The 16,336-nt window shown below is 42.8% G+C and overlaps 1 protein-coding gene across 1 annotated transcript in view; it reads right to left on the bottom strand.

The window, feature by feature from the left end:
• Nucleotides 1-14,459, bottom strand: part of NAGLU (N-acetyl-alpha-glucosaminidase) — a 28,712-nt gene extending 14,253 nt beyond the window's left edge. Inside the window, exon 1 of the mRNA XM_077251985.1 lies at nt 13,772-14,459. Coding sequence (XP_077108100.1) covers nt 13,772-14,181 — 410 coding nt within the window. The 5' untranslated portion in view covers nt 14,182-14,459. The remainder of the gene's footprint in view (nt 1-13,771) is intronic.
• Nucleotides 14,460-16,336: the final 1,877 nt, after the last annotated feature.

Genomic DNA, 16,336 nt, shown 5'->3' with positions numbered 1-16,336 from the left:
AGTATGATTAGCATAATCGGACAGACTTAGTCGGATGATAGAAAATACGGTAGTGTGGCCTTAGCCTAACACATAATATTTATTATACATCAGGGTATGTGCAGCGCCCCAGAGTCCTGGTCGTTGCAGTACTGTAGCTCCGCCACTAAGGGGGGCTATGGTACGTCTGATGGCACTGAAGGAGTTCATCTGACCAGGTATCACAGTCACCAATACACTTCACAGTCTGGCCTCCAGGGGGAGCTAAGGGTTCTATTCATTAGGCCACTCCTCACAATCTGGTAAAACTGGGGGTTAGGTAGGAAGTTAGAAGAGAAAGCTGACTGGGTTGGAACAAGGCAACACCTTGTGGCAGAGGGTGTTGTAGGGGAAGATTCAGAGGGGTCCCTGTCAGGGGTGGGATCCTGACAGAGGCCTAGCAACCAGAGAGAACGTTACGGGACCGCGCCTGCACGATATCTTGGTACCCCATGAAAGGATAAGAAGCGAGGTTTATTGTGCTGAGTGAGAAACGAGATCAATGCAACAAGGAGAATAACAGTAGGAGTCGTGCTGTAAGACCGAGGCAACATCCTATTGAGGCGCATAACCGGTGGCCGGAACGCCGAGGAAGTATAGAGCTCCAGGCCAAACTTCAAACCTACGGCAGGACAGTCAGTTATAGGCGGGCTGTCTCATCCAATTCACCTAGGAAGACACAGGGGGTAACAACAGGAGTGGGGCGACGCTAGAGTCCCGGAAGAGCTCCGAGCCTCCCCGTCATACGGGTGCGTCCTAACCATAAGATCTGGGGGACGTGGAAGAACATCAGAATCGAGTTGTGAGGGAACACGAGAAACAGACACAACAGTTGTGGGGTACTATCCCGAGAGCACAGCAGGGGAGGACCACAACACACAAGCGCTAGAAGGTAGGCACAGATTTCCACCTGCAAAGGGAACTCTGGAGGTGCCATCGGACCGGCCGGACTTGCGCAGCCTGGTTATCCGTATTCCGGACTGAGGACCCTGAAGCCTTCAGTAAAGAGGTAAAGAGACTGCAACCTGGTGTCCTCGTTATTTACTGCGACCGGCACTTCACCGCACCATAACATCATCACCATACCTCCACTTTCATTGTACGCCCCTCAGCAGGGTCACGGACCAGGTCTAGCCACCGTGACAACCCCAGAACAGAGACTCAGAGGCCCGGTACCGGGTACCCCTCGGCCCTGCGGCAGTGGGGGCGCTGCATATACAGGTTCACTCTGAATCACTTGCTTCTTCCCTCATCCTACCAGCACTCTCCTTGTTTATTCTAACTTTCTAGTCTTACTTTTCTACTTCAAATTTATGCAGAACCCTGTATTAGTTCCATTTTCTTTTATGGACTTGTCTTTGCCCCTTTTAATCAGCACTTAGCGCTCCAACGTTCACCCATGTCTGCACTGGGCTGCGCTTGTGCCCACACTGTCTTTGGCATCTCCTGCTGCAAGCTTGTAGGCATTGCAGGGTAAAGGCAGCAACATGAGCTTTATCCATACTGGATGACTGCATTGAGGTTTTTACTATTTTAAAGAACCTTCTCATTTCTATTCAGTACATTCTTACTCTTGCATGTTTATTGAATGCTTAGTGTAAATTTATAGCTTTATACCACAGCATTTGGAGAGGCAATATCTGTCAATAAAATCCTTAAAAGACATCAGGCTATTATGACCAACAGGAGGCCAGGAAGTTACGGCTAACCCTTCCAGATGTCCCATTACTACAACTACTTTGGGACTGACCACAGGGAGAGTGCAGGGCATGTTTGTGCAGGGGTAGCTGTGGACTGCCCTTGTAAGGGCAGGAGTTTTTGGGGATAGACTACTGTTAGCCCCATAGGGAATGACAGGGTATTGTCAGTTCCCTTTTTCATACTCCGGACCGCGGCCTGAACAAGAGGTGTTCCGGGTCTCCTGCCTATTTATCCTGGAGTTGGTGAGAATGTTCCATTTTTTTACCATGACTCTAACTAATGACACCGTGGTATAGGTGCTATGTTTTTTGCCATTGTGCAATATCTCTCTATTTACATGCAACCAATTATGTGTACTATTGCTTCATGACTCATATGTATTTGTTTCTTGTAGCTAGCTTTTAAATCATATATTGGTCTGCTTTCCATCTGCAAGCGCCTCTGCAGGCGGTGTTTTTTGAATCCTTTTAGGGGTTTTTTTGTTAGGTCCCTTTGTTGAGACCTTTCCCCTTGTGGTTTTATATCACTTTTTTGGGTGGCTTTTTTTGATTTGTACTTTTATATTATCTTAGTAAAAGTTACGTTTTAATTCCACTTGCGCTGTATTTAGTTAATTGTTCTAGTGGTTACATCTGTGTGGCTCATCTATATACAGAGTTATTTGCTATTTTTTTTGCCATTACTACAATGGACTTGTTAAATTAATGTGCATACCATGTTTGAACATATTTTTTATCGTGTAAGACCTGAAGGTTTACAGCCATTTGCACTGGGGCGGCCACAGTCATAAGAGGGCCCCTGTGCAGTAACAGTATATGGGCCTTTGGAAACCAATATCTCATCATAATACACTACTTTTTGTGTCTGCGACAGGAGCTGTTTGCTTTACTTCTTTGGCCCATATGCAACTGCAAAGGTTGTCCAAATCGATGTCTTTCCCTACATCTTCAAACCTCTGAAGTAGTACCGAAATGGTTATTCAGGCTTTAGTGCAGAGCCTGTGAGCCAATGGCCAAAGTGGCTAACGGTAAGGCTAGGGCGAAACAGTGACGTGTATCGCAACAATAATTCTCAGACAAGTAGTACACAAATCGCAAATTGTATGCAACTTGCATGGAAGTATATGGCATGTGTGTCGCATGTTACCCGGTTGAAGGCAGCAATGCGACGCAGTGATTTCAGGTAGCCCTAGGCCAGGGATGTCAAACACAAAATACTAAATAGAACAAATATACAAATTTGGACAAAGTTGCTTGCCAACCTTGATATTTATTTAAAAAAATTGAGGAAGTTTTTCCTTATTAAATAAAACAATTAACTTTTTCATATAGAAACAAACTCAAAAAAGATTGTCCCATGAAGAAAATACATTTTAATTAATAGATCTTAGAATAAAATATTGGAATAATATAATTTGTTATGCAAGAGCAGTAAAAAGCATATGGCCCTAATGGCCTAATTTAAATATGTAATAACAAAGAATAAAGAACCTTAAATAATACAGATCATAAAGTATGATGCAAACAAAAGTGCCCCCAAACGCAGTATGATACTCTCACAATTTCTTCATAGTACCCACGACATGCATGCTATGATGAACCTACTGTACCAACCTCCACCCCCGACAAAGAATAATGACCCCATTACAGTATGATTCCCCAACTGTAGTCCCCATATAGCCCTCCATACAGTATAACGGCCACAAAAAGTGCTCCATACAGTATACTGGCCTCACATTTACTCCATACAATATAAATGGTCTCATATAGTGATCTATATAGTATAATATGCTCCACGTAGAGCTTCATACAGTATCATGGCCCCACAAAGTGCTCCATACTGTATAATAGGCCCCACATTGAAAAAATAAATACTCACCTCTGCCCGTTTCCCCGCTGCTCTGGTGTCTTCAGATGCTCTGAATATCTCGGTACAGCAGGTGCATTGTAATGAGGTCACCCGCTGCGCCGAGACGTCAGACACTGAGGGGGAATGATGGGAAAGGGAGCGTCAGCTGACGCTCCAACCTCCATCATTACTTTCAATTGTATCAGCATCTACCATACCTACAGTGGGGCAAAAAAGTATTTAGTCAGTCAGCAATAGTGCAAGTTCCACCACTTAAAAAGATGAGAGGCGTCTGTAATTTACATCATAGGTAGACCTCAACTATGGGAGACAAACTGAGAAAAAAAAAATCCAGAAAATCACATTGTCTGTTTTTTTATCATTTTATTTGCATATTATGGTGGAAAATAAGTATTTGGTCAGAAACAAACAATCAAGATTTCTGGCTCTCACAGACCTGTAACTTCTTCTTTAACCCCTTAAGCCCCGAGGGTGGTTTGCACGTTAATGACCGGGCCAATTTTTCCAATTCTGACCACTGTCCCTTTATGAGGTTATAACTCTGGAACGCTTCAACGGATCTTGGCGATTCTGACATTGTTTTCTCGTGACATATTGTACTTCATGTTAGTGGTAAAATTTCTTCGATATAACTTGCGTTTATTTGTGAAAAAAACGAATATTTGGCGAAAATTTTGAAAATTTCGCAATTTTCCAACTTTGAATTTTTATGCCCTTAAATCACAGACATATGTCACACAAAATACTTAATAAATAACATTTCCCACATGTCTACTTTACATCAGCACAATTTTGGAACCAAAATTGTTTTTTGTGACGGAGTTATAAGGGTTAAAAGTTGACCAGCAATTTCTCATTTTTACAACACCATTTTTTTTTAGGGACCACATCTCATTTGAAGTCATTTTGACGGGTCTCTATGATAGAAAATACCCAAGTGTGACACCATTCTAAAAACTGCACCCCTCAAGGTACTCAAAACCACTTTCAAGAAGTTTATTAACCCTTCAGGTGTTTCACAGGAATTTTTGGAATGTTTAAATAAAAATGAACATTTAACTTTTTTTCACACAAAATTTATTTCAGCTCCAATTTGTTTTATTTTACCAAGGGTAACAGGAGAAAATAGACCCCAAAAGTTGTTGTACAATTTGTCCTGAGTACGCTGATACCCCATATGTGGGGGTAAACCACAGTTTGGGCGCATGGCAGAGCTTGGAAGCAAAGGAGCGCCATTTGACTTTTCAATGCAAAATTGACTGGAATTGAGATGGGATGCCATGTTGCATTTGGAGAGCCCCTGATGTGCCTAAACATTGAAACCCCCCACAAGTGACACCATTTTGGAAAGTAGACCCCCTAAGGAACTTATCTAGATGTGTGGTGAGCACTTTGACCCAACAAGTGCTTTACAGAAGTTTATAATGCAGAGCCGTAAAAATAAAAAATCATATTTTTTCACAAAAATTATCTTTTCACCCCCAATTTTTTATTTTCCCAAGGGTGAGAGAAGAAATTGGACCCCAAAAATTGTTGTGCAATTTGTCCTGAGTACGCTGATACCCCATATGTGGGTGTAAACCATTGTTTGGGTGCAGGGCAGAGCTCGGAAGGGAAGGAGCGCCATTTGACTTTTCAATGCAAAATTGACTGGAATTGAGATGGGATGCCATGTTGCATTTAGAGAGCCCTTGATGTGCCTAAACATTGAAACCCCTAACAAGTGACACCATTTTGGAAAGTAGACCCCCTAAGGAACTTATCTAGATGTGTGGTGAGCACTTTGATCCAACAAGTGCTTTACAGAAGTTTATAATGCAGAGCCGTAAAAATAAAAAATCATATTTTTTCACAAAAATGATCTTTTCACCCCCAATTTTTTATTTTCCCAAGGGTAAGAGAAGAAATTGGACCCAAAAAATTGTTGTGCAATTTGTCCTGAGTACACTGATACCCCATATGTGGGTGTAAACCATTGTTTGGGCGCAGGGCAGAGCTCAGAAGGGAAGGAGCGCTATTTTACTTTTCAATGCAAAATTGACTGGAATTAAGATGGGATGCCATGTTGCGTTTGGAGAGCCCCTGATGTGCCTAAACATTAAACCCCCCCCACAAGTGACACCATTTTGGAAAGTAGACCCCCTAAGGAACTTATCTAGATGTGTTTTGAGAGCTTTGAACCCCCAAGTGTTTCACTACAGTTTATAACGCAGAGCCGTGAAAATAAAAATTATTTTTTTTTTTTCACAAAAATGATTTTTTAGCCCCCAGTTTTGTATTTTCACAAGGGTATCAGGATAAATTGGACCCCAAAAGTTGTTGTCCAATTTGTCTGGAGTACGCTGATACCCCATTTGTGGGGAGGGACCACTGTTTGGGCGCATGACAGAGCTCGGAAGGGAAGGAGCGCCATTTGGAATGCAGACTTAAATGGATTGGTCTGCAGGCGTCACGTTGCATTTGCAGAGCCCCTGATGTACCCAAACAGTACAAACCCCCCACAAGTGACCCCATATTGGAAACTAGACCCCCCAAGGAACTTATCTAGATGTGTTGTGAGAACTTTGAACCCCCAAGTGTTTCACTACAGTTTATAACGCAGAGCCGTGAAAATAAAAATTATTTTTCTTTTTCACAAAAATGATTTTTTAGCCCCCAGTTTTGTATTTTCACAAGGGTATCAGGATAAATTGGACCCTAAAAGTTGTTGTCCAATTTGTCCTGAGTACGCTGATACCCCCTATGTGGGGGGGAACCACTGTTTGGGCGCATGACAGAGCTCGGAAGGGAAGGAGCGCCATTTGGAATGCAGACTTAAATGGATTGGTCTGCAGGCGTCACGTTGCATTTGCAGAGCCCCTGATGTACCCAAATAGTACAAACCCCCCACAAGTGACCCCATATTGGAAACTAGACCTCCCAAGGAACTTATCTAGATGTGTTGTGAGAACTTTGAACCCCCAAGTGTTTCACTACAGTTTACAACGCAGAGCCGTGAAAATAAAACATATTTTTTTTCCCACAAAAATGATTTTTAGCCCCCCAAATTTTTATTTTCCCAAGGATAACAAGAGAACTTGGACCCCAGAAGTTGTTGTTCAATTTGTCCCTAGTACGCTGATACCCCATATGTTGGGGTAAACCCCTTTTTGGACGCACGGGAGAGCTCGGAAGGGAAGGAGCACTGTTTTACTTTTTCAACGCAGAATTGGCTGGAATTGAGATTGGACGCCATGTCGCGTTTGGAGAGCCCCTGATGTGCCTGAACAGTGGAAACTCCCCAATTCTACCTGAAACCCTACCCCTAACCGTTTACTGAACATTTTCTGACAGTCATAAGTGCCACGTATATAAATGCCACGTATATAAGTGCCACGTATATAAGTGCCACGTATATAAGTGCCACGTATTTAAGTGCCACGTATTTAAGTGCCACGTATTTAAGTGCCACGTATTTAAGTGCCACGTATTTCAGTGCCACGATATTTCAGTGCCACGTATTTCAGTGCCACGTATTTCAGTGCCACGTATTTCAGGCACTGAAAAATACGTGGCACGTAAATACTTCAGTGCCACGATATTTCAGTGCCACGATATTTCAGTGCCACGTATTTCAGTGCCACGTATTTCAGGCACTGAAAAATACGTGGCACGTAAATACGTGGCACGTAAATACGTGGCACTTAAATACGTGGCACTTAAATACGTGGCACTTAAATACGTGGCACTTAAATACGTGGCACTTAAATACGTGGCACTTAAATACGTGGCCACTGAAATATCGTGGCACTTATATACGTATATACATATATAAACGTATATTTCAGTGCCACGTATTTCAGTGCCACGTATTTCAGGTTAGGGGTAGGGTTAGGGGTAGGGTTTTTTGTTTTTTTCTTGTTTTCTTGTGTTTTTCTATAAAAACGCATGCGTTTTACCGCGTTTACATGCATTTTTTCACACATGCGGTTTTTTTAAAAAACGCATGCAGATAAAAACGCAAGTGTGAAACCAGACTAAAAGACGCTTTTTATAGCAAAAAAGTTTTTGCGTCTCCACATTTTGAGACCTATAATTTTTCCACATTTTGGTCCACAGAGTCATGTGAGGTCTTGTTTTTTGCGGGACGAGTTGACGTTTTTATTGGTAACATTTTCGGACACGTGACCATTTTTTATCACTTTTTATTCCGATTTTTGTGAGGCAGAATAACCAAAAACCAGCTATTCATGAATTTCTTTTGGGAGAGGCGTTTATACCGTTCTACGCTTGGTAAAATTGATAAAGCAGTTTTATTCGTCGGGTCAGTACGATTACAGCGATACCTCATTTATATCATTTTTTTATGTTTTGACGCTTTTATACGATAAAAACTATTTTATAGAAAAAATAATTATTTTGGCATCGCTTTATTCTGAGGACTATAACTTTTTTATTTTTTTGCTGATGATGCTGTATGGCGGCTCGTTTTTTGCGGGACAAGATGACGTTTTCAGCAGTAACATGGTTATTTATATCCGTCTTTTTGATCGCGTGTTATTCCACTTTTTGTTCGGCGGTATGGTAATAAAGCGTTGTTTTTTGCCTCGTTTTTTTTTTTTTTTTCTTACGGTGTTTACTGAAGGGGTTAACTAGTGGGCCAGTTTTATAGGTTGGGTCGTTACGGACGCGGCGATACTAAATATGTGTACTTTTATTGTTTTTGTTTGTTTTTTTTAGATAAAGAAATGTATTTATGGGAATAATATTTTTTTTTTTATTATTATTTATTTAGGAATTATTATTTTTTTTTTTTACACATGTGGAAATTTTTTTTTTTTACTTTTTTACTTTGTCCCAGGGGGGGACATCACAGATCGCAGATCTGATAGTGTGCACAGCACTCTATCAGATCTGCGATCATACTTTCATCGGAGCAGGCTGCAGCTTTCATCTGCAGCCTGCTCCGACCCGGAAGTGCTCCCTGCAGGACCCGGATACAGCCCCTCGGCCATTTTGGATCCGGGGCCTGCAGGGAGAAGACGTTCGGTACGAGGTGAGTACATCACCTTGTACCGATCGTCTCAGGGAAGCCCGCAGGGAGCCCCCTCCCTGCGCGATGCTTCCCTGTACCGCCGGTACACCGCGATCATGTTTGATCGCGGTGTGCCGGGGGTTAATGTGCCGGGGGCGGTCCGTGACCGCTCCTGGCACATAGTGCCGGATGTCAGCTGCGATATGCAGCCGACACCCGGCCGCGATCGGCCGCGCTCCCCCCGTGAGCGCGGCCGATCGCGTATGACGTACTATACCGTCACCGGGAATTAAGGCCCACCCCACCTCAACGGTATAGTACGTCATATGGGATTAAGGGGTTAAGAGTCTCCTCTTTCCTCCACTCATTACCTGTAGTAATGGCACCTGTTTAAACTTGTTATCAGTATAAAAAGACACCTGTGCACACCCTCAAACAGTCTGACTCCAAACTCCACTATGGTGAAGACCAAAGAGCTGTCAAAGGACACCAGAAACAAAATTGTAGCCCTGCACCAGGCTGGGAAGACTGAATCTGCAATACCCAACCAGCTTGGAGTGAAGAAATCAACAGTGGGAGCAATAATTAGAAAATGGAAGACATTCAAGACCACTGATAATCTCCCTCGATCTGGGGCAAAATCCCACCCCGTGGGGTCAGAATGATCACAAGAACGGTGAGCAAAAATCCCAGAACCACGCGGGGGGACCTAGTGAATGAACTGCAGAGAGCTGGGACCAATGTAACAAGGCCTACCATAAGTAACACACTACGCCACCATGGACTCAGATCCTGCAGTGCCAGACGAGTCCCACTGCTTAAGCCAGTACATGTCCGGGCCCGTCTGAAGTTTGCTAGAGAGCATTTGGATGATCCAGAGGAGTTTTGGGAGAATGTCCTATGGTCTGATGAAACCAAACTGGAACTGTTTGGTAGAAACACAACTTGTCGTGTTTGGAGGAAAAAGAATACTGTTGCATCCATCAAACACCATACCTACTGTAAAGCATGGTGGTGGAAACATCATGCTTTGGGGCTGTTTCTCTGCAAAGGGGCCAGGACGAATGATCCGGGTACATGAAAGAATGAATGGGGCCATGTATCGTGAGATTTTGAGTGCAAACCTCCTTCCATCAGCAAGGGCATTGAAGATGAAACGTGGCTGGGTCTTTCAACATGACAATGATCCAAAGCACACCGCCAGGGCAATGAAGGAGTGGCTTCGTAAGAAGCATTTCAAGGTCCTGGAGTGGCCTAGCCAGTCTCCAGATCTCAACCCTATAGAAAACCTTTGGAGGGAGTTGAAAGTCCGTGTTGCCAAGCGAAAAGCCAAAAACATCACTGCTCTAGAGGAGATCTGCATGGAGGAATGGGCCAACATACCAACAACAGTGTGTGGCAACCTTGTGAAGACTTACAGAAAATGTTTGACCTCTGTCATTGCCAACAAAGGATATATTACAAAGTATTGAGATTAAATTTTGTTTCTGACCAAATACTTATTTTCCACCATAATATGCAAATAAAATGATAAAAAAACAGACAATGTGATTTTCTGGATTTTTATTTCTCAGTTTGTCTCCCATAGTTGAGGTCTACCTATGATGTAAATTACAGACGCCTCTCATCTTTTTAAGTGGTGGAACTTGCACTATTGCTGACTGACTAAATACTTTTTTGCCTCACTGTATATAGTTGAAAGTGCAATGCAGGGTAAAAGTGCGATGCCGATTGGGGGACCTGCCCGTCGTCGAGGGCAAAATATACTCCAAAGATACCATTATTGTGTTGAGGGCCAAATATACTCTCCCTGTGGGCCAAATTTAACCTGCTGGTTAAAGTTTGACACATGTGCCATAGACCAAGTCAGATGAATATAACATTACAGGAATTTATGATCCCAGACCACTCATATATTTTCTGGTGTTTTTAAGCACAGGACTACTCTTAGTTAAAAGTCAACTTTGGCAGCATACATTTTGTGGCGATTTATAGGTTAGGAATCACAAAAGTGAACTGATATGAAGATAAGTTTCAATCCTGTACTCAACTTTTTTAATGATGTATTATAGGCATTGACAACTGCTCATCTGAAAACCCAAGGCATCCAAAGAAATTGGAGCATGGCTACACTACATATGTTCTTTATGTGCATAAAATTATATAACCATAGTAAAAAAAAAAATACAAACACATTTTTTTGTTTATTTCCTTTTTTAATATAAGCCATATGTTCACAAGTCTGCTTTTCATTAACACTATGGGGACATTCTTTACCTCCACTCAATACTATAGAGGCACATCTGCATTTACTAAACGACCCCATGGAATCTGTATTCCTAAATTAAAAGAAGAATGAATATGCTTTGATACACGTTGGAGTTCACTTGGGGCAATAGCTGACCTCAAGGGTTGCTGATGTAAGTCATAACCCCTGCCTCCCAGGTCCATTGAATGTCATAGTAGAGATCAGACTTTGATGTTCTCCCTGTGAACTATTAATGACGTCAGGGGGGGCTGCTAAACTTTGTAAAAGATTTTTTTTGTGATTTCTCATGGGAAACCTGTACTGCTCTCACTACTCTGCTATTATTATTGATGAGAGGTGTTATTTTTATGGGAAACAAGTATTTGCTTAAATTAATTCCTCCGGAGCAGATGACGCATGTGGTTATCTCTATGAGAATAGCACCAGAACACTAATTCTCATGATCGTGGGAACAAAAATGTAGTCCCTACCTACGGTATATTAACATAATTCAGATGCAATGAGTAGAATGCCGCTTTAAGAAGCAGCAAACTTGGATACTTGTAAGGCAAAAAATGCAAGCTGACAAAAAATGCTTAACATATGAGGAAGTAACGTGCGTATGACGGCCTGCATTATCACGTGCAGAAAGAAGAAGGAAGTAATGTGTCCTCAAGGAATGAATCGAAAGAAAAAAAGGGAATAAGAAACAGCTCCTGGTCCATGTACAGTAAAAGTTGGAAATCAAAATGATACAACTGTCACATGACTCGGCTATCAAAAATTATCTTCTTAAACTTGTACATCAGAAGAATTAGGATACATCTGTATAATGACACACACAAACTCGTCCTGTACAATAAATGTGTGAAAATCAGAGGATACAAGGAATGAGTGTTGTGGCCCAATTCTGTGTTTAGAGGTGTAATCTGGCTCTGATTACTTCCACATCAAGACATGAGCAGGGCCAATATCTGCCGGCTCGTGTGCTCGGGAGGCAGGTATCACACACACGTGCTATTCTAATAATAATGTTCCTGTGCTGAGGTAATCTCACAAATGTGCTACTGTATAATGGAAGTGTCTGACCGTGCAGGAACAAGGTCTGATACACCACTGCTCCTGGGTAAGGGAGGATGCAAAGGAGAGAATGCAGCCATTACAGCAGAGAATCGTAGCCGACTCGTTCTGTGACGTAAAACACCAGGAACGGAAATGTTTTTCCTTACAGAAACCTGTCCTGCCTGTATACTCTCTTTTGCTTCCTCCCCTGCCCAGGAGCTGTGGTATGATCAGAGCATGTTTCTGTATGGTCAGACACAGCCATTACACAGTACACAGCAGGGACACATTTATAAGATTATCTCAGCACAGGGACATTTTCTAACACCTCCAATAGGTGTACTTATTTTTATTCCAATATGTATTGATTAAAGTGTATTTTTGTATGAGAAAACCCCTTAAGGATGCTATATATTGTGTGGTATATTTCACGTTTTTTACCTACATAGATAAAACATCTTTCACTTTGAACTTTTATATATGGCATTAAGCCATTGTACGGCCATACAGGCTCCGTGAGGTGTCATTGTAGAGATATTCTCCCCTAGAAACAAGGCCTCAATGTTATTTTCATCAATTTTATAAACAAAAATGCTGTAAATTTGATAGAAACAAAATAAGTCAAGAGCGTATGGAAGGAAAATAAAGCCCCACATGCTTCTATAGGTGTCACATTACAGTACAACTCTAGCGGGGTTTCGTTTTGTATTTCCCCATTCGGTCTTCTGTCATTTCCAGCGCAGTTCCTGTCCTGCTTCACGTGATCACAGCTCCTTTTTGTTGGTTCACATCATGAACCGTTCGTTCCAGTCTTCATGTAAGTCTATGAAAGCCTCATCCTGAGTCTTATAGACATATCATAATGTCAATATACATTACCCAATCCCAAACCCTGATCAGTTACGTGTGGGCCCTGTGCGGCTGCACAGATTGCATCAATATGTCCGCCCCTGGTTTAATACCGTTTACCCAGGCAGACTGCATCCTAGATGCACCATAGGTAAAAAATTGTTCAGTGCAGATAGGCTGCCATTATTTTCCTCAGCATGAGTCCGGTTTAGACAGTATAATGTGCTTCCGAGAGCCATAATCTTTTGTGAAGCACAAATGATCATTTCACCAGACGAATAATCTAAATACTCGTTCGTCAGCTGAAACAACCTTTTGTGCTACACATCCGAGCGTCTTTTGTCGGATGATCGGCAGCCTTCAGACTGCACAGTTATCATGAAACAAGCTTTCCTAGGAACTCATTTATAATACTGTAGTGGAACTGCACCTTTACATTAAGAAAGTGATTTTTGCTGCACACAGCACTGCTGTCTGAGCCAGCTAGTCACTCACAATTGTGGTCACGTGATCCATGAGAGGACGGGAGTAGTTCTGGAAACAGAAGACCAAGACCGGTAAGTATTTTAATGCACACACAAAATATACATTACTGGATGGGAGAAAAAAGTGGAGCCCAAATACGGACATGCGATATGCCGTAAGCTTGCATTGTCCCAATTTTTGCCGATCTATTGCTACTAGTGATGAGCGAATATACTCGTTACTCGAGATTTCCCGAGCATGCTTGTGTGACGTCCGAGTATTTGTAAGTACTCGGAGATTTAGTTTTCCTTGCAGCAGCTGAATGATTTACAGCTACTAGCCTGCTTGATTACATGTGGGGATTTAATAGCAACCCCCACATGTACTTAAGCTGGCTAACAGCTGTAAATCATTCAGCTGCGGCAAAGAAAACTAAATCTCCGAGCAATAAAAAAATACTTGGAGGACACCCGAGCATGCTCGGGAAATCTCGAGTAACGAGTATATTCGCTCATCACTAATTGATACGTTTTTAGATTTCTTACCTATTAGGTGTTTTCACAGTGATGGGTGAAGGCACTCTAGGCAGAGGTGATGGGACTTGCAGCTGGACTCCTGACCATGAAATGTGGCAACCACAGAAATATTTCAAGTAGTTGTAGCATCCTGTGGCAGCTGCTACCCCAGTGCTGCCCACAACAGCCACTTTCTCAGCACCCACAGAGCTTAGCTGATAAGTTTCCAGACCATCCTTTCCAGCCAAAGATCTGTTTACTGTGATCACAAACTCATCCGCACGGTCCCCAAGCAGCCGATGAAGGAGATCTTGAACGGCGGCTGTCTGTACTGCATCCCTGTACTGTGGCTTAAGGTGGGATAAAGTCTGGAAAACTTTTCCTGAATCCACCAGACCAAAAGAGGACAGAAGAATCAAAGCCAGATCCGCTACCTTCATCTTTGTGTTTGCTATCAAATGTTCATTGAAGACTCTTGGTCAATGTTGTCCACCTCAAGTGTGCAAGAGTTCTTCCTTAAATCCTGGATTCTTCATCCATGTCATCTACAGCTTGGATGCATTTGCATGTAAACTGAGTTTTAAGAATTTGTGTTCTCTAAAGAGTTAATAGTTCAGAGCAATTGCAAGTGTGGGCCACTGCTGAGCCTTTCCCCAGCCTGGGACAAGATGCATCTGCATTATAGATCAGCTGAGGGAGACTTGTACATTTCCTGAATGTGGTAACATGAGACCCAGCGCCTTATTGGCCTCATACAGTATGGTACTATTGGTGGGCTGTCAGACGCTGGAGGATTGGTTACGGCAGAGATATGATTGGTTCTTAAAGTGTCTCATTAGACGAGGCTGACAGTTTGAACAGGCTGTAGGCACAACAATGGACAGGTCTGCTTCTAGTTAGTTGCAGGGAATTGCCTGGAGAGAGGTTTTGCAATCCTTTATGGTTAATGTATGTAGTAACTAATCCAGATGGCCCTAGTTCTGGGTTACTACACCCCGCCTTGCTGTATATAACACGGTGGAAAAAGAAGCTGGGGTTTAGACTAATTCTTCAGGTATTGTTCACGCAAACATATTTCGTTCCATGTGGAAAACAAACCACACACAGACAGCAAGCTGACAAACGATAATGTGTTAGTTCACATGAACGTTCTTCTGCATGGATCAACTTTTTAGTCTGATTCATTTAGCATTAGGCCAGGGTCGCACGACCAAAAATATCATTTTGATTATGCTAATCATGATCTGATCAGAGTTTGATCATGATTTTGTGATCTGATTTTCTAGGACAATGAGAAGAAAAATAACATTTCTCCATTCTGGTAGTCCGTGAAAATTGAACCGGATTCCGAGGTCATCTGAGTGCCGTTTAGTATATATATTTTTTCCATGGACTCATTTACTTGCATGGCTGAGTGCGATCTGAATATCTGATGCCAACCATGCATGCTGCAATTTTTTTTTTTTTTACCTTGGACAGATTCAGTCCCAGGAAAAAAATTTAACATGTGCACGGCCCCATAGAAATACATTGGTCCAAGTGCAATCCGTTGTTTTGTCGGATCGCCCTCGAACTGAAAATACGGCCGTTTGCACGAGTCCTTAGACTTGCCATTATATATTTTAATGGGTGTCCAGAAAAATGGATACCATACAGACCCCATTCTTGTGGCATCCATTATTAATGGATCCAATTAAATTACTAACATATATAATGGATTAGTCTATGACTAAGGGTGTGTATACACCTGAAACGCGTCAGGAGGCCTCGCCTTTTAATGTTTTAACTTTGAATGAAGAATCCATTTTATCTCTGGATGGTTGTGCCGGAATTTTTCCCCATTTTTCGTCTATCTTCCTGTGATTACCAGTGGAAACAGCACTCTCAGGAAGAACTCCTGGCCAAATTTCCAGCTACACATTCACAGCATGGTAAGCTCCTTCATCCCTCTTCCTCTCTCTGCATCTCATAATGGATTAACCCCTTACTGCCATCGGACGTACTATTTCGCCGATGGCAGTACCCCCCACTTTGATGTCAAACTCTGACAGTGGCATTTAACAAGCGCTTACGGCCATCGGCCAGAAATGCACGTGCAGCGCCCCAGAGTCCTGGTCGTTGCAGTATCATGGCTCAGCCACTAAGGGGGGCCATGGTGCGTTCGATGGCACTGAAGGAGTTCTCTGAGCAGGTATCACAGTCACCAATACATTTCACAGCTGGGCCTCCGGGGGGAGCTAAGGGTGCTATTCATTAGGCCACTCCCCACCATAGTGGGTAAACTGGGGGTCAGGCAGGAAGTTAGGGAGAACGCTGACGGGATTGAACGGAGCAACACCCTGTGGCAGGGGGTGTTGTGAAGGGAGAGACTGTAGGGTCTCTGCCAGGGGTGGGATCCTGGCAGAGGCTTGGCATTGAAAGAACGTAACGGGTCCGCGCAGGCTCCTGGAAGCGGCGGGACTCAAGAAAGGATTAGAAGCGAGATAGATTGTGCTGAGTGAGAAACGAAATCAAGCGAAAGGAGATACCAGTGAGGGTTGTGCTGAAAGAGGCAGCACCTTACTGAGGCGCACTACCGGTGGCCGGAACGCCGAG

Source organism: Ranitomeya variabilis, chromosome 4, assembly GCF_051348905.1.
Source record: "Ranitomeya variabilis isolate aRanVar5 chromosome 4, aRanVar5.hap1, whole genome shotgun sequence".
Taxonomy (NCBI): domain Eukaryota; kingdom Metazoa; phylum Chordata; class Amphibia; order Anura; family Dendrobatidae; genus Ranitomeya; species Ranitomeya variabilis.
Note: the sequence above shows the minus strand (reverse complement) of the source record. Positions and strands in the feature narration are given on the sequence as shown.